The 19,326-nt window shown below is 42.8% G+C and overlaps 1 protein-coding gene across 5 annotated transcripts in view; it reads right to left on the bottom strand.

The window, feature by feature from the left end:
- PTPRT (protein tyrosine phosphatase receptor type T) overlaps positions 1-19,326 on the bottom strand; it is a 707,111-nt gene that overhangs the window by 139,700 nt on the left and 548,085 nt on the right. For all 5 annotated transcript variants that reach the window (XM_034787359.1, XM_034787363.1, XM_034787360.1 and 2 more), the window contains exon 12: positions 5,571-5,844. In XM_034787359.1, the coding sequence (XP_034643250.1) occupies positions 5,571-5,844 (274 nt within the window). The remainder of the gene's footprint in view (positions 1-5,570; positions 5,845-19,326) is intronic.

Below are 19,326 nucleotides of genomic sequence, written 5' to 3'. Positions count from 1 at the left end.
TGGCTGTGTGTACATCCAGTTTATTTTACTGTAGACATTTTATAATGCAAGCAGTAGTATATTAAGGTACACATATTTTAACCAGAAAACCAAGAAGAAGAAAATACTATAGCACATATGTGCAACTGGATTAAGTTAACGCTGTTCTGAATTTCTTGGCTTTATCATTTTCTTGTTCTCTCTCTCTCACGCCCCCTCCCCCTTTAAAGATAAAGAGAATTTCGTCTGGCTTAATACTATGAACTTTTAAATGATTCCACTTAGGTTTTCAAGTTCACATCTCACTGAAGTGCACTGGGTGATAAAGAGGCAAGTTCTGCCTTCACTGGCTGCTGCTGTTTGGATGGGGACAATTCTGCAGAAAAGGGTACCAGGGCTAGACATCTATTTAATTTGGCAGTTGCATCTGCAACAGAAAGAGACAAAAACTTATTTAAAAAGAAAAAAACTAACACCTGAGAATTGACAGACTACAGATGCAGTAAAAAAAATAGGGAGACCCTTCAAACAGCTTCTACTACTGTTTACCCCTCCACAGCCTCATATTTCCACCCTTTTAATATTACTAGTTTTTGCTCTGGGTCTATAAGGCATTTACCATCTCTCTCATGTAGAATACCCTACCAGCAGCCTGAGAGCAGCTGCCCTCGGGCGTGTCAAGTAAGGTAGAGGGGAAAATGGGTAAAGCTTCATTAGACTACTAAAATACTAGTAGGTACCAACTAAGCAGACTGAGAATTGACTTTCAAATCCCTATAGTTTATGCCCTGATCTTGGAAAGATTTACACGTGCTTAATTTTAACCTGTAATTGAAGCCAACTGAATCACCTGTGTGTAAAATTAACCATGTGCACAAGTCTTTGGAAGGTCAGGGCAATGATTTTTAATTCCCCTCACCAACCCAGGCAAAGTTCTAGTCCTCAAGGAGGATTAGGTCCACCCCAAATTGCAGCTTTCCAACTTCAGCTATTTTTGGTGTAACTTCAATAAAAGAGTACTTGGAATTTTATTTTATTATGGTTATTTACAATGGGAAAAAATGTATTTTCTCCCACAACTTGAATACCGATTAAGGAATTTTGCTCAACCTAGATAAATAAATAAAAAATCCTCAGGCAAAAAGCTACCAAGGAAAGATTCAGCCCCAATATTTCAGAAAGTTATCCATGTATGAAAACAAGGGACTACCGAGGCTGCAGAACAGTCTCTGTACTGCAGGCCTGACCAGAGCTCACCCTAATATTCCAAGGCAAGGTTGGCACAAGGTTTGCAAGTAGCAAACATGATTAGACACAAATGTGTACTGAAAATCCCACAGGCATATGTTGGAGTAGGGTTGTGTCACTTCTGACACAACTATTCCAAGTTGTGAAAAGCCCTTTATACAGTAATATCGCCAATGGAAGGATTTATTTACGGCATGTAGAGCTTTTTAAAGTTGAAATTCACCCCTCAGAAGAAGAGTGACTTCAGGCCTAGATACCACTTCAGTTCTCAAAATAGGACTTAAGTAGTTCATTGGCCTTTTATGGATTTACTCTCACATTAAGCACTGGCAGCTCTGCCTGCACCCCCAAAATCTTCCAAGAGCAGTAAAAAAACATGTTACACTGTGATCAGAACTGTCAGTAGCTGGAAATCCAGCATTACGAATTGCATGAACATGCATGTAGTACAAATCATTAAGGCAAAAAAAAAATCAATAAGAAACTCTGCAGAGTCCATCATTCCTTCAAAAATAATATTCCCATTGATTGCTGAGGTGCTACTTTTCACACTCATGACCTAAAAACATCACTCACTTGTTGGACCACCAGGTTGCAGTAACAAGCCAACATTGTCTCCCGTATTATCTCTGATTGAGTTATGAAGCCTCCTATTCAGAGGAAGAATGGCCCAGAATATTGAACTCTACAATTTAAAAACTAAAATGAACTCTGTATTTCAGAAGTGAAACATAGCGACTGCATGAAAACATTCTAAGAAGCCCTAGTTTCTATGCTGGATAAAAACTCATCAGGCAGGATTGATTGCAGCCAGGAAAGCCTCCACCTTTGGATGCATTAGCTGGCTCAGACGCTGGAGACAGTCAGCAACAACTCTAACAAAGCAGTTTCCTTATGTGAAACAGTTAGTGGGGAGACAGAAAAGAGTCACAATAGCACAATATTGCCCAGTTGCACTGGCCTCACCTTTTGACAGAGGTAACACTGACAGGCCCTGTGTCTTCTCAAAGGTGAGAACAGATGATATTGCTAGATAAAGAATGGCTTCATGTGGCAAATTCCCTCATGCTTCATAGAGAGAAAGGAACATGCTTCGAAGCCAATGGCACAATGTCACGCAGCACATAACAATTAACTACCTGAATGACACCTTGAAGCCAGAGGTTAAAGTAAAACTCTGATCTTCAGATGAAGGCTCTACACGATGTGTTAAAGAAGCCGCTCTGCTAGATCCAACCACGTGAGTTTCCCTTTAATTGCCCACAGCTCCTTGTGTCATATCATGTATGCAAACCATTTCCATGAAACAAACAGTGGTTAATTGTACTTCTCACACTCCCATGAACACAAAAGCCTAGCTTGGTTTTGTTTTTGTTTTTTTAACTTAAAACTCTTTGACACATTTCAGTTCAGCATCTGGCTTTTGACAATCACTTGGAGGGAAATTCACAGAGTTTGGAAGCAGGTGTTTTTTTACAATAAAGCCAAAGTCTATTCTGTTTCCCACGTGTTCTATTGACACCCTTGTCTGGCAGCAGCAACACATAGACCAAATCTCCTGTGACAGCCCAGAAAAAGGAATTCAATGAACAACGGCGATCTTATTCAAACTCCACAAAAACAAATACAGCATTACACAACAGAAGGCAGGAAAGCTCATGATCTGATTTTGCCGCAATTTGCCACACTTGTTTTGTATCCAGCTGTTAATTATGTTCTTTTCAACACAACAATCATGGCTAATGGTAACAGAGCAGACAAGAACATCGACTGAGCACAGCTCGCCATGGAGTGTGATGCTGAAACAATGCCATTCTATTGCCACCCCTTCTGCTAAAGCTGCTTTTTGACTCTATTCAGAAAGTTTCTTCAAATTAAACTCCTACTAGAGTGCCTGAGTTTCCAGAGGGAGATGGTATGGTTCAGTGGGCAAAGGTGATTTCTCATTCAAGGTTCCAGGTGCGGAAAGATGTTTTGTCATTTCAAAATTGTGAGTGATTAATGGGGTTATAGAACACCTTGGTTTAACATGAGTGGCAAATATCCCACTGGGAGGTTTACACATCCAGGTGTGACATATGGCCAAATTTTTGCCCCACCTTAAATGGGACATTTTTATTATTGCATCTGAAATTTTGCAGGCATAAATAACTGAGGGTGTAATTTTTCACCCACAATTATTTGCAGGCTCTGTTAACATCATAGTCAATGATCTGCTTGATTTGTGGATGCATTTGGGTACTTAAAACTGTAAATAACAAATCACGCCTGCAAACAATTCTTGGAACAATGGTGAACCTGTATTTACTGGGGTTTGAAAAATGGTGTCTGCAAAACACAGGCCAGTGTTTGAAAATCTGGCCCGAAGTACTTTGTCCTGAAATGAGGAAGAATGTGGATATTCACCTGAAGATCCAAATTCTTCTTTTGGAGCTGCGCACAGCAGAGGGCAGTCTATGACACTTTATACTTATTGGACACTTTTTTCTATGCTCAGCCCTTAAGTTGCACCCTGAAAACACCCATTCATCTGCTGTGCCAATAAAATGTATGCATGCAAGAGGCAACTGACTGCAAGCTCCAAGGGGAATTTGCATCAAAATTACTTGCTGTACATGCAAAGGTATTTTACACATGCAGAATGATCCTACATGTATTTGAAGATAGACCTTTTGAAAATTTGGACCTAAAAATCCAGATTCATTAAGTGAGTAAGTGCCACTTGCAGCCCATATATTTCTGCCTCTACCTAAAAGGTGCAGAATAATCCTGGTGACAGTGACATGCATTAATACTGTACAGTCAAGTCAGACCCCTCATGTCCCTGCACTGGCTTGTAAACTCAGAGTACACAGAGCATATGAAGCCTTCCAGCTGCAGGGTTTCAGGAAAAAAACACAAGCCACACATTGCTGCATTAATCCAGCATGCCAGGTGAGGCCTACATTTCCATTCATATTATCTATTTATGGCATATTATTTTGTACTTCAGCAAATAAAGCTTTTCCTTCCCTGGGGACCCATTCACAAGCAATCAACTATCATGCAAGGGGTAACTAACTAGACACAGACAAACATGTACATATATTTCACTCTTTTCTTTATAAAGGCAAATCTAATACTGAATTACATGAATAATGCTGGAAGGAGAAGATATCAGCTGGTGAGAAAGCCAAGGCAAGGAAACATCACAACATTAAAGAGTTTTGCTGCTCATAAGTTATGCTGCAGATACCATTCCTGTTGCAAGGTGATAAATGCTGGCAGTAAAACTGGAACATTATAAATGCTCATTAGCCTTGCTAGTCTATTAAATCAAGCCCAACACTTTGTGTGACTGTGGGTGTGTTTTCAGTGTAATGTGGAAGACACTGTAGGGATACTTAAATTGGCGTCTAAAGTAAACTAAACTAAACTAAGTAGGTAGTTTACCTTTGCAATACGGTTTGGGATACAGTATTGTCTTGCTCTTTCGGAGGAAAAACTTGCATGACTTTATTAATGGAAAAGAGGACTGAACAGAGCACTGGTAAAAGTACTAAGAATACATTGGACAATGGCAGAATGCAGTAAAAAATGCTAATAAGCTGGAAGATAAACTAGATGGCCTTTTCCATCTCTTGTTCCTATGATACGAATAATATTTCAGCATGGTAAGGGTAGTACTCAGGAGCTGGGAATAGTAAGGAATATTTTGTACCTGTGTTTTCTCCATTCTCAACCTCTTTCCCCAACACAGGATAAATATTTCTAGCCATGTAGGTTGGGCTTTTCAAAAGGCCGCAGGGAAGTAAGATGCTCATTTCCCATTGAAAGACTGAGGCACCTCTTAAATTTCGCTTCATCTGAAAATCCCAGCTGTAACAGCTGAACTAGGATATAGCCAGATTCAAGACTAGAGGCTAATCCTCCTTCATTGCCTTTTGCATTTCTCTTGTTTCATAATTTCTTCCCCAGTAATGACAAATTTGGAAGTGAAGATTATCTGGAAGTAGTAGGTCTGTCCTATAAGCCCCTTCCCTGGAGTTAGTGCAACTAAAAGGAAAAGAATGCCCCCGGAAAGGAGCATATTGCAGTAAAAAATAACCAGCCCCCTTTGTTCAAGGTATTTCAGTAAAACACGTCTCCAGTAACACCAGATGCACCATGTACAACTCAATGTTCTCTTGCAGTTTTCAATGGAACAATGCACCAGAGGCCAAGTACTAGTACAGAGGACTAGTAGTGAAATGTTTAATTTTCCTCAGGCTTTCTAAGGAAAAAAAAATGTGCATTTTTAGGAGGTGGGGGGATGGAGGTGGCCATATGTGCACAAATCCAGTCTCAGTTCTTACTGCACTTACTCCGTTTGCTTTGCTGAGAGCCTGGAAGTAGATGCTGTAGCTTTTCAGTGGTGAGAGTGGAGCATTCCAATAGCCATTGTAGGTCTTGTTGTCGCCCACTGTAAAGGGCTGCGTGACGGGCAGATTGATGGGCTTCAGCTCGGCCGCAAAGTAATGGGGTGAGTCAAGGCTGGAAGCATTCTTGTAGCTCACTGGAACAGAGAAGCACTCAATGATGTCTGCAGCCCTCCGTGCTTTCTGCAGCCTCTCTTCCTTGACAACAAGCTGATAGACACTAGGAGGGAGAGGAAGGGGGGGAGGGAGAAAGAGAGAGATGAAGACAAGGTTAGAATACCAAGAAGCTCACCAACAAGGAAAGAAAAAAGGCAAAGCTAAAGTAATACTGCAACAGGAAAATGTAGCACTGAAAAAAATGCCGTTCACTGGGACCCCCTTCACAGTTATGCAGTATATAGGCCTTTCTCCCCACTAATGGCTGCATTCCACTGGTGCTCTGTCGACCAGATTCTGATCATTTAGTCTGCAGTAATTCCACTGAATTCAGTGGATTTACTCCCGATATGCCCTGGTGAAAATGAGAACAGATTTCAGTCTTATGTATGCTGTTTATAAAGCACTCTGGAATTCTTTTAGGACAAAAGGTGCATGAATGTGTAACATTATCTTACAAAATGTTACATGTAGATGACGAAATTAATATGAACAATGAATTGCAGTAATTGCAGAAACAGGCTCCAGTAACAAAGGTAGAGAGATGCATTAGGGGAATTCACAAGATAGAATTGTATGGTAGGAGGTACCCATGACTTTCATCCCACCATGTACCAAATGAGATGGTGGTGGTTGAAAGTGGTGATGATGAATGGTTTTTTAAACGATTTATGCTAAGGATGTATGAACTAGTTTGAATAAAATAACAGATTCATAATTTGGCATAATATGTACTTGTGCATATTATATATTTGCTGCTACCTCTGTTCTTTTGGGTTCTCTCCTGGAGCAGAACTTCTGAAACAATAGGAGAAAGACTCTCACATTAATTCCTCCATGAAGAGTCTCCTCCTCCCCCCCCCCCCCCCTTCCCAAATTTGGCATTCGCATTGAAGCACAAAAGAACATAAGAATGGCCGTACTGGGTCAGACCAAAGGTCCATCCAGCCCAGTATCCTGTCTACCGACAGTGGCTAGTGCCAGGTGCCCCAGAGGGAGTGAACCTAACAGGTAATGATCAAGTGATCTCTCTCCTGCCATCCATCACCACCCTCTGACAAACAGAGGCTAGGGACACCATTCCTTACCCATCCTGGCTAATAGCCATTAATGGACTTAACCTCCATGAATTTATCCAGTTCTCTTTTAAACGCTGTTTAGTCCTAGCCTTCACAACCTCCTCAGGCAAGGAGTTCCACAAGTTGACTGTGCGCGGTGTGAAGAACTTCCTTTTATTTATTTTAAACCTGCTGCCCATTAATTTCATTTGGTGGCCCCTAGTTCTTATATTATGGGAACAAGTAAATAACTTTTCCTTATTCACTTTCTCCACATCACTCATGATTTTATATACCTCTATCATATCCCCCCTTAGTCTCCTCTTTTCCAAGCTGAAAAGTCCTAGCCTCTTTAATCTCTCCTCATATAGGACCCGTTCCAAATCCCTAATAATTTTAGTTGCCCTTCTCTGAACCTTTTCTAATGCCAGTATTTTTTGAGATGAGGAGACCACATCTGTACACAGTATTCAAGATGTACCATGGATTTATATAAGGGCAATAAGATATTCTCCATCTTATTCTCTATCCCCTTTTTAATGATTCCTAACATCCTATTTGCTTTTTTTGACTGCCGCTGCACACTGCGTGGACGTCAGAGAACTATCCACGATGACTCCAATGACGTGGGTTTCTAGCCCTTGCAACACTTTGTTTGAATATTAAAGCAATTCTGGATATTCTATCTATATAAAAGTCTAATCCCAATTTGTATCCCATTAAGCTCTTGATCTCAGTGATACCTTGTAGCAATTCTTGATGCTTCTAGCACAATTTTGCAGACCCAAGTAGAGCTGCACAGCATCCAGGTACACTTGGCTTTGTTTTCTGTCACAAACAGTTAACAAAGCCTTAAGTTCAGCACTGCTACAACTGTGACAGGCATACTGACTGCTTAATACTACTCACCCATTTGACAAAGAAAGAGATACCACTGCAGTCATTTCACTTTTTGTCAGGGTATTCACATACGCTGCCCTCACCTGTCTGTATGAGGCTAGTTCTTTGTCTAGTTAGACAGGAGAGATCGATGCAAAGATTGGAAACAGCCAGCAGTGCATCGTTCCAGTGGCATTCAGAGGGTTATTGTTGCAGAAAGATTGGTCTGAAAAACTTTTAACACACCAACATGCATCAGCACTTCCACAGGAAACACGGGCAGGACCACTGAAGCGGGCCAGAGAGATCAAACAGCTAACCTGCACATTTAGATTAATCACCAACTAATTTCTGGGGATACCTAGCACACTCCCATTGGAAAGAAAGCCATCAGACAAATGCTATGGAAAAAGCTCCTAATGATGGACTTGGTAGGAGATGATCACAGAGAATATGAATGACACATGTATATAGCACTACAGTTATCAGCGTGAATGCTGTGGTACACCAACCCAGTGTTCGGTAGCACTCCAGGTGCAAAACAACTCAGAGGCAGAGGCAACGTGTGTGTGTGGGGGGAGAGAAGCACAAAGGGTCATGTGCCTCCCCAGATTTGCTGCTTGGCTTGTACTGAACATGTTCAAACAATTGAGCATATTCAGTAACATCTGCTGAAGCCGCTGCCCTCACTCTGCCTCCCTCCCCCAGTATTGGCAGGTACTGTCATCTCTGCTCAGAGGCACATGCCATGCATACTCCAAGAGCCTTCATGCGCCCCATCAACACACTCCCATTCTGAATGAGCAACACAGGATTATTCCCCTACAAAGAGCAAAACGAAGGGTGACACATAAAGGGTGCACAATAGCTTGAACAGTTACAATAAGAGATCGACTCAATAGTTCCTAACCAGACCATGGTGGCAGAGTCCAGTAGTGGGATATAAAGGTAACTGTGTGCTACGGTGCTCCATGGGTTAGTGTCTGAAACTCCCTTCAGTCCACCCCGTCCTGGAGGCAAAGCACGTGCCAGCCTGCAGACCAAACTTCTGTCCCTTCTGTGCCACAGCTTATTGATGTTATCCAAGACTGTGGTGGGGCTCCTCTGCATTGTCCTTATGCCACGTGCCATTGTCCTGTGCCTCATGCCTGCTGATCCCCTCTCAGAAACAGGTTCCTTCCTTGCCTGCTATTAGACTGCGTGTTGCCTGGTCTTCCTTCCACAGCCAGCTCCTAGCCTGCTGCTCCTACTCAGACATAGCCTCTGGCTCTCCATAGAACTTGACCCCCTCTAGCCTCTGAGAATGCATCTACACAGCCCACGGCAGCAAGTCTCCCAGCCTATCTTGAGGCCAGCAGGGCTTGCATTCTGCTTTAAAAATAGTTGTGTAGACAGTGCTTTGAAGTTGCGGCTCAGGTACTGAAGCCAAACCCCCTTCCTGGACTTCAGGGCCTGAGCTGCCACTTCAAAGAGCTGTCTACACAGCTGTTTTTAGAGCACTAGCTAGCTCTATCGACCTGAGCTGGGAGACTCGCTGCCACCGGCTGTGTAGACGTACTCTAAATGTTACTTCCTTTCCTTGTTCTCTCCACCTTATGGGGCCTTCTGCTGCAAGATGTTGCGCTGGGTAACAATGTCCTCTACTATCTTGGTCCGTTCCCTATCTTTTGGGGTGAGTGGAAGGTAATGAGCCAGTACGTTCACCGCAGCACCTTTAATCTCCAATGAGTCAAAGGCACTTTGCAAATCACTTCAACTACCACTCAAATGCAATCACTGCTGGCACAGAATGAGAGGACGTAAATAGCTATCCTGTATCCAAATGAAACTGCTGTGAGAATTTTAGGTTGACTATGTAACCGCCCACACTGGAATCTGGCCAGCACATCTGGGTTTATACCACAAATCAAACACACAGTTATGTCACTTTGCTTCACTCAGGAGATGTAGTAGATGACACCTCCAAGCTGCACATTATCCTGCCAGCTCTGTGGCGAGGCACTGGTCCACAGCAAGTAGTGTGGCCCCGCGGAGAAAACAAAGGACTGACACTCAGGAGACCCATTTCTTGGATTCTATTCCTGGCTCTGCCACTGGCCTCCTGGGTGACCTTGGAAAAGTAACATCACCTTTCCGTGCCTCAGTTTACCCATCTGTAAAATGCATGTGATAAACCTGACCTGCTTTGTGCAGTGCTGGGAGGTCTACTGATAGAACGTGTTGTACGAGAACTAAGTAATGCCACTATTGCAGTGCTGACTCATGGAAAGAGCTGCACCTGCTGACTCACCAAAAATATTGCAGCACCAGATTATTCCTTGGAGATTCCCCCTGTCCTAGGCCTGAGCAGGGCCAATCGTTTGCAGCTTGTCAGATCTCACAAGTTCATAGACTGTATAAAGAATACAGGATAAGGAAGGAAGGTGTGTTTCTCTTAGAAAGAGGACTACAGGGAAGGAAGGTGAGGAGTCCATAAGGAAATCTCTCCCAGGGAATTTATTGATTCTTAGTCAGGTTACCAGGTGGACAGTAACATAACCATAGTTATTGCTCTCAGTCAGTATCAACCAACACTGTTCATATAGCAACCAATCCAACCAATTCTCACCCACCAGACATCTTCATAAACCCAACAAGCAATGGGAAAACATGATCTTCCAAATACCGAAAAAGCTCTGCTCTCCAAAAAGAGCTCTCTGAGACTTGTCAGATATGGCACATTAGTTAAGCCTCTGACTTTTTTGGAGGAGAAACTGCCCTGCTGTGTAACTGCAAGGTCTTTCATTAAAAACAAACAAAAAAAAAAGGACGGGGGGGGGGGGAATTGGATTCCTTGATAAATTTTACAGGTTTTATACAGATAAAACCACATTACTTTACTTTAATAGAAGCGATTTAAAGTTTTTGACAGCTCTGTTCTAAATCACTGATAAAAGCACCAGCCATTATGGTCGCCACAGTATAAACACTGTGTGCAGAGGGAGAAAATGTGCTCTTATCAACAGCTACAAGATAATCTTTTAAACAATGTGTTCTCCAGTCGATGTGCAAGCATGAGAATGGATGATCATCATTCCAAATCACAGCCTTGTTTCCCCACTACTGTGAGATCTCTGGACTCTGTCACTCTGGCAAGCTTCTTTCCCTGCTCTAGCTTTCCTTTCACACTGCATGCAGAACAACTGGGGAGACAAGCTGGGGAAGCAGTTGTCCAGAAAGATAGCCATTCGCATGGGCTTGAGTCTGGCTTTGATAGATTTGGGATGGCATCGGGTGAAGGGAAATAGCTGTCACAGAACACCTGCCAAACTGCATCAGACCATTTGTCCATCCACTCCGGTGTCCCAACTCTTACTGCTTCCCTGAAAGGTAAAAATCCCCAGAATGCACCTGGTAACCATCTAGTGGCCAACGCCAATGGGCAGCAAGTTTCAGGTATGGGCCCTTTAACAATCAGGGTCTTCCCCAGCTGGACTCTCCACCGAGCTAAAGCCGCATATTGCTGTCACATCTTTTGGAGCTGATAGGGGAGCCCTGGCCATCCTCTCCAGCAGGCTCCTATCCAGGGCCCGATGCTGGGCAGCTAAATTCTGCACCTTAGGGCGCTAAGCAGCTGCTTCCCTGGATCACTTCTTACCTACATCGCCTTTTCCCCCAGGGCATAAATTAAAGAATCACAAATAAAGTTTCTGACCTTCACAGTCAGTCACCAGTCTCTCCTTTGCAGGCTTCATCAGGTTTGTGCTGCCAGGTCTCAGGCAGCAAGAGCTCCTAGGCAGCACTTCCCCAGAGCTCACAGCAGAGGTTGCTCCCTTCCATGGCTTGCCTCCTCTGAGCATGTCTGCTTCTCTTTTTAAACTCCATCTCCAGGCCTTGAAGATGGAGCAGGTTGAGGCCACCTGGGCCCAGGGCTGCTCCTTAATACCTTGCTCTCCAGCATGGGGTTTATATACCCATCACAGAGAGTTATTCCTTCCTGACCCTACACTGATGCCCTTACTAATGTTTACAACAAGCAACATTTTAGTATCTACTTTTCCTTAAATAATATAAACGTGTTTATTATCTCCAACAACGTTATTCCCCATAGGGGACAAGACAAGAAAGGTGGCAGGAGACATAGCCGATTCTGCAGTCCTGACTTCAGTAGGGATTTTTTTTTTTTATTCTGGGACGGATAGAATGAACCCAGGATTGGCAAGAGAATCTGGAAACTTTCACCCCTAACTGTGGTCCAAATTACCAGTATGTAGAAGTCATTACCATCCAAACAGCTGTTTAGAGGGCTATGAGAAAGAGGATGATGGTGTCAGTCATCTCACAGGGGACAGATCCCCACATCACTACACTCCCTCTCCCCATCCCCAAATTTCACCAGGCACTAATGGACAGTGGCATCATTAGGGCCAGCTGAAATGCCCATGCAGGAAGCATTGCCTTCATCCTTGCTGTCTCCATTCTGTGGACATCAGAATTACGGTACTCCTGGGAATGCTATCAGAAATGAAAGACTCATCCAGCTGGTAGCATTGAAGCAGTAGTAGCGCTCACAGAAGAGCCGCTTTTGTGGGGAAGGCATCAAATATTCATGAGATTGCACACAAAGGGCCAGGAACTAAACTCTGTCCTTTCGTTTGAAATATACAAACTTTTTGTGAACCTTCCTCTTAAGGTTCCCTTAAGGTTAAGGGAACTGAAAAGGCATTTTGGTTTGTGGCATGCTTAGAACATTTGCTCATAGCTGTCTTCAGGAAGCAGCATGAAGTGACTCAACATCTACTGTTGATTTCACATGGTAAAGTGTAGCTAAAGTGGCTGTAGACAGACATGGAACATAGATCATCAGATAATTGTATCTTCAAATCATTTTGCCCTGCTACTGCTTAAATACGTCAGCTCAGATTCCAAATTCTGCAGTAGTTATAGTAGCCAAAAAATAAAAAAAAGACCCTGTTGCAATCTGACAGAGAAATCAAGGTGTCTAGGCAGCAGCTATTTGTGTATTAGTTTGCACAAATCTTATCACTGATGCTTTGTTTTCCATTTAACTCCTGACATTACATTGGAGCCTTTTTTACTCTGATACTGTGGCCCAACTTTCAAAATAGGGGGGCTTTTATGTGATGTCCAAACTCGCATACAAATACTCAGACTGGCACTTGAACATATACATGCTTATTTTATGATTAAGTATTGATTTGGACAGGAGATTAAGGCCCCAGCATTTGAAAATTCTGCCCTGTATCTTTATTTTGGTTTTCTAAAGCACATATAAAATCCTGGGTTCTGGCACAAGGGAGGGGGGAAACAAATAACTGAGTCCGCAAAAAGCAAACCTTCTGGCAGCCTTGTACTAAAACGAAGGTTAGGGACATGCAATGGGATCCAGGCAATGGAAATTTGATTGCATAGCCATTAACAATTTAATACATAGGTGTACATTTTCCCCTTGTGGAAAGTCTGATGGAATGTAACGGGATGAAACCAACTGGACTGTGTAAGAATGTGGCAGGGTTTTGCAGAACGTACTCTAAAATCCTACAGATTTCAACAACAAATTATATCTGTCCTACGGTGTGCTTTTTAACCATCCCATGCAACTTCACAGAAGGGTGCTCCGATACATTCTATAGGATGGTTAATAAACCTATAGAAAGGTTAGCATTTTTTCCGTTAAAAACCTACAAGCATGAGAGCCAAAAAGCCGGAAGCAAGAACTTACTTTTCTGAGCATAAATTGCATCTGCAAAATGTAACCTACAACCAAACTGTGGGTGCAAAACCCAAGTACTTGCTTCTCTAGCTTTACCTATAATTAGATAGCTAGAGGCTCAGGCATTCAGATTTCCACTTGCAGTCTGTTTGTGGATACAAAGTACGCCTTCACATTGTGCAGGTGTAATTTATGCCTCTAAGGGGTAGTAGTTTCATATATTTTAAAATTTGACTCATAATATGCTGCCCTTCTAGAGTACCTTTAATGCAAGGATCTCAGATAGATATACATATATTAATAAATTAAAATTTATATTAATAAATTATATTAGTAAAATAAATTAATAAATTAAAATAATAAATTAAATTAAAACCTGGGAGGTGGATGCTGGTCTCTAGCATCCTGCCCTGATGATACCTTTGGTGATTTAGGGCCTGATTTTCAGCCCATTAAAATCAATGGAAAGACGCCTATAGATTACACAATGGGCTTTGGATCAAGCCATAGGCTATATATTGTGTTTGAGTGAAGTTTACCTTCAGAAAACATTTCCATGTAAAAAATACAACAGCATTAATCTACTTTTGGCACCAAAATACATACTGTAAAAAGCGACAAAGAGTCCTGTGGCACGAAAGCTTATGCTCCAATACTTCTGTTAGTCTATAAGGTGCCATAGGACTCTGTCGCTTTTTACAGGTCCAGACTAATACGGCTACCCCTCTGATATAAAATACATACTGTGGCAGCAGGTCATTACGGGGGGTGGTACAGGGCCAGGGGATGTAAAAGGAAACATTTTGCCCAAGCAGAAGACTTAGTTATCTAACCTTTCAGTCCACATCCTCAGTGGGAACCTCCACAACACGTTAAAAAGATGAGCTTGGGAACTTCAATTCATACCTTTGCTAAACATTAAAAATCACAGACTTAATAAAAACAGGAGTACTTGTGGCACCTTAGAGACTAACAAATTTATTAGAGCATAAGTTTTCGTGGGCTACTGCCCACTTCAAAAGCTTATGCTCTAATAAATTTGTTAGTCTCTAAGGTGCAACAAGTACTCCTGTTCTTTTTGCGGATACAGACTAACACGGCTGCTACTCTGAGACTTAATAAAGAGACTGGATTTATGGCTCATTACTACAATTTGTAAACCACTGACCCTCCTTTGTCCGACAACGAGGTGTTAACTGTCCACTTCACCTTGAATGGTCTCTTGCAACATGTAAACTCAGTGATACTCAGAGCGAGGCTCCAAGTAGCTCTTCATTGTGTCTCTTGCAGCTCTTTATATTAAAACACTGTGTGATTTAATTATTAAGCAATCTAAGTTATTAACCAATCAGGATGCTTTTAGTATGTTATTAACCAATTGTAGAATATTTGGTCAGTCATTCTGCTGTAAGAATAATTTAGATTAGATTAAATAGAGTAAATGAAACGATGAATTCACATGACTGTTGCTCTTTTGGGCAAAGTTGATCACTAATTTGGCTCCTGAGCCACGGGAGGTCTGAGTATCATTGTATTAACTCATTATCTATTCAACCCTTGTATTTAGCAGTGACACTCAGAGTACCTTTCCCAGACCTGAAGAAGAGCTCTGTGTAAGCTTGAAACCTGGTCTCCTTCACCAACACAAGTTGCTCCAATAAAACATATTACTTCACCCACCTTGTCTCTCTAAAATGCAGAAATCTGTCAAAAACTAGCTGCTTTTTGTTTACAATAAAAGTGATAATTTGCCCTTCATCAATGATCTCAAGGTCATTCATCAATGATCTCAATCGCATACCAGGGTCACAAGCACAGTACGAGAACCTGAATAGAAAAGAACACACATTAATTAATCCTCGCACCTCTGCCAGGCACAGTAGGTATTATCCCCATTTTATGGATGGGTAAAGTCAGGCACAGGGAAGTTACAGTGAGTGAATTACCTAAGATCACACAGAATATCACTGATGGAACTTGAAAAGGAACCCAGTATTTTCGGCCCCTATATCCCAGCCCCAACTACCAGAGAATACTGCCTCTCTAATGAAGCTGGGAGTCTTCTAGACTGAGTACACCGAGCAATACTCACTAACAATAAAACCAGTAGGTAAATGCTGGGGTATAGTGGGATTGTGCAACTTCCTCTGGACATTATCCAAGGATATATTCCACAGGGCGATGAAGGGAGGGCAAATAATGACTGCATGGTCTTTCACAGGCAGGGAGAGACAACATTCTGGAGACATTCCAGAGCACAACGCTGACTTTCACAAAATCCACCTGGAACAGTCTGGCTATGTGTTGCTCATCCACCACACCACTATGAAGGCAACTCTCCTTAGAACCCTGGCAAAATAACCAGCAGTAGCTACTTATGGGAGAACTTGCCCAATATCACAGTTAGAACATGCCAGGGCTGGGTCTCTTTTTTAAATTGTCTCTCTATACAAGTAACAGCCGACTGGTATTTTCCTCCAAACACCATTAACTGCATTATGTGAGTAATCATACATAAATGTAGCAGATAGATGTCTTGTGTGCATCATGAGCAGCAGGGTCAATGACCTTCAAAATTGTCCCATGAAGTGTGCGCATTTGATCGAGCTGCACTTCTTGACATGGTCTGTTGCTTTTATGGGATATTTTATTGTTCCACTGTTTCAGAGATGGGTTTGGATTAAAAAAAAAAAAAAGGCACGCAGCTAAAGCTAAAACCCAAACCCTGAACATTTTTTGTGATTTACGGAAGTTCAGATGCTCCCTTTTTTTCTCTCTCTTGTGAGAGTTACAACAAACTGGCACCCTCTGGTTCCAGTGAGGACAGGCAGTGGAACTAGTGACCCACCATGGGAAAGGCTTCATCCCCATCCCAAATGGAAGCAAGAAGCATGGGAAACCTCACAAGGAAAGCATCCCCCTCTTCATGGCATTCCCAGTGTCGTTTGGCAGACTCTGAACAAACATTCATGTATTTGGGTTCTTAAACCAATCCTCCAAATCTCTTGTGTTTTACTCATCACTAATTTTTACAATAGCTGGTGATTGAGCTCTCACCAGGGTGGATAGTTATAGCCAGAACTTTACAACCGCAACATTTCCAAATAGTGTTTGGAAGACCTTGTAACTAGGATAATGTCTGTGGACTGCAAAGAGAAATCTAAATCCAGAAAACCTGAGCTGGTTCCAGAAAGGAACCTGGTTGGGAGACTGAGCGGGAAGCTATGGACGTATTTATGTTACTTGGATTACATATGCATCGTGATTTAAATTGCTTACTCGTCTGTATCTAATCTGCCTGGAAAGAAAACCAACAGAGGGCATTTCAAAACTGTACACTCCCTTGTCTTAGCCATATCCATAAGCCTGACCTGGCTTGCAACACAAATTAGATATAATAGCTGATATTCCCCAGTGGAAAGCTTGGCCCCTATTTCTCCAGTTCAATGTTGTTCCATGCTGGCAGATTAAAGATAACGACTACAGACAGATATGGCTTTCACTGTGACAGGAGCTAATGTTAGTGGCTTCAGAGGTGTGTTTTCCCTCCTGAACCACCTGCCATCTGTTTAATCTGCAAAAACAAATAAAAAACAAAAGCAAAGGAAAACTGTTAATGTCACTTAGCATTAGGCAGGTGTCACTGACTGGGGTCTTGTTGCCATGCTCAGTGGTTTCTTTCAAGACAAGAAGTAAGTTTCAAGGACAACAGGAGCCATGTTGTTCTTTAGGCAAGGCACAGCACAAGAAGGGGCTCTGGTTGTATTCTGAGAGAGGGGGCACCATTCTGGGGCTGCTGCTCCTAAGCTCTTCAATCTTCTTCATAAAAGCAGTGGGATAGGCAAGGGTATGGATACATAGAGCCGTATCGTCAGCCAGCGTAAACTGGAGTAGCTCCATTGGTTCAGTTAAGCAATGCAGGTTTATAGCAGCAGAGAATCTGGTCTGTATTTGAGAACTCCCACTCCTCCTTCCCCTCTCCACTGTACAGAGTTGGAGCTGCAAAAGAGCATGAGATCGATAACATAATACAATGAAGGTTTCTACCCACAGAACAGGTACATCATGGCCCGATATATTGTAAGCTACTGCCCACAATTTTCTCATCGACATGCTTCAAAACTGAGTGGCTGGGACCACCTGGGGGAGGGAAGGAGGAGTTCCATCTCCACAGCCCACTGAATCCTATGCCCCTCTATCAACACCACTCAGCATAAGCCACGTTACTGAAAGGGGCAAAGATATAAAGGAGATATGGACTCTCACCATTTGGTAACTGGACCAGGAGAAGGCAGATGATGTCAAAGCCCTTCAATTGCATAATCCCTTGGCAGGCCATGGTAAAATATCCTGTAGGCTTACTGATCCCAGTCACTTTTTCCCAGGATGTGCGGGGGCTAGGAGTGCTGAGAACATCAAGCTAGATTACCTACCCTGTTCGAACCACTTTGCACTGTCCAGACAGTGCAAAATTACCCTGCCGTCTCGCTCCAGCTGGCCAGGTATGAATTCCCCTGCACTAGGGAAGCTCTCAGCTGGCGTAGCTGGCGCCTATACAACTATCCCCCACTCCGGCAGGAGTGGGTGTGTCAGGGGTCAAAGAAGGAGCGCTGGGGGCAGGACAGTCCATGCCTGCACTCTGCCAATTCTTAACTGGCATATAGGCATTCACGGTCTGGTCTAACATGCACCAAAGCTAGGACAACTTCAAAATCAGGAAGCTGTACTTGGCTCCCAGTGCTTGATCGTGGCCCCTCCATGTCCAGCATATTTTGGCACAAGGGAGGACTCAGGACATAATATTCACCCTTTTGAGGGAAACAGCATCTTGCACCAATATCAACTTCTCCGGCTGCTCAGGAATGTGTGCTGGCTGGCACTGCGGGAAGTCACACCCAGCTTCATTCCTGGCTGATCCAGCGGTCCTCCCCACCCATCCATTGCCTTTTGTTCTCTTTCTTCAGCACTCATGATATTGCCTTTTGTGCTTGCACCTTCTGCACATTGCCCTATTTTCTCCCCTTCTTCCTTTCTCACTGGTACCATATCTCCTTTTAATTAAATCAGCCCTTTCTCATTCGTCATCTCTCCGCCAACCCTCCCCTTTGCTCTCAAGATGTGCTGCAGAGGGAGGACAGGCATCTGAAATGGTGTCATGGCTGCCAAGGCTTCCTTTTGTATTGTCTGACTGTGTTTATGATAATCCCCTCATTCCACCTCCAGCCAGGCACCGGTAGAACAGCCCCCTTTTATTGGTTCCAAAAAATTACACATTCATTGTGGAGGAAATTAACACCTCAAAGCAAACTAGAATTAGGAATTCTTCAATTGTGTTTATGCTTTTTCAATTAGGTCCTCTATAATTTTAATCACGGGAGCATTAACGTGTTTCCGGAATTTATAGACCTGTGGCATAATTAAGTCCTGACATTTTTAAATCTACAACAACAGAGCAGAGCAGAGCTTACTCGTCTTCCCTTTCATTTGCATTTGTGTGCTACTAACAGACATCGAGGGGGCACCTGCTGTTATCACAGTGTCCACTCCCACCTGCCTGGGGTCAGAGAAACTCAAGATAGCTCAGAATAAAGCCCACACCCCATCTCTAGTTGTAGCCCTGTCTCTTGATTTAAAGCAGAATCTGCCTGTTGTACCAAGCCTATGCACCATTTCTGAGATGGGAATATCTGCCAAGGGCTAAAGGACCATAATAGGCGATGGAAATCCTTCCATTGTTTGCAATGAGCTTTGCCTCCAGGCTTGAGAGCATCACAATTATTTCACTTGTCATCAATGTGAAATTTTAACCCAGGTTGTGCAGCCCACAATTTGCCCCATTTGGGATAATAAAGAGTTTGTTTGAGCTAGGAAATATGAAACAACTGTAGAAACTGTT

This window comes from Trachemys scripta, chromosome 12 (assembly GCF_013100865.1).
Source record: "Trachemys scripta elegans isolate TJP31775 chromosome 12, CAS_Tse_1.0, whole genome shotgun sequence".
In the NCBI taxonomy this organism is placed as follows: domain Eukaryota; kingdom Metazoa; phylum Chordata; order Testudines; family Emydidae; genus Trachemys; species Trachemys scripta.
Note: the sequence above shows the minus strand (reverse complement) of the source record. Positions and strands in the feature narration are given on the sequence as shown.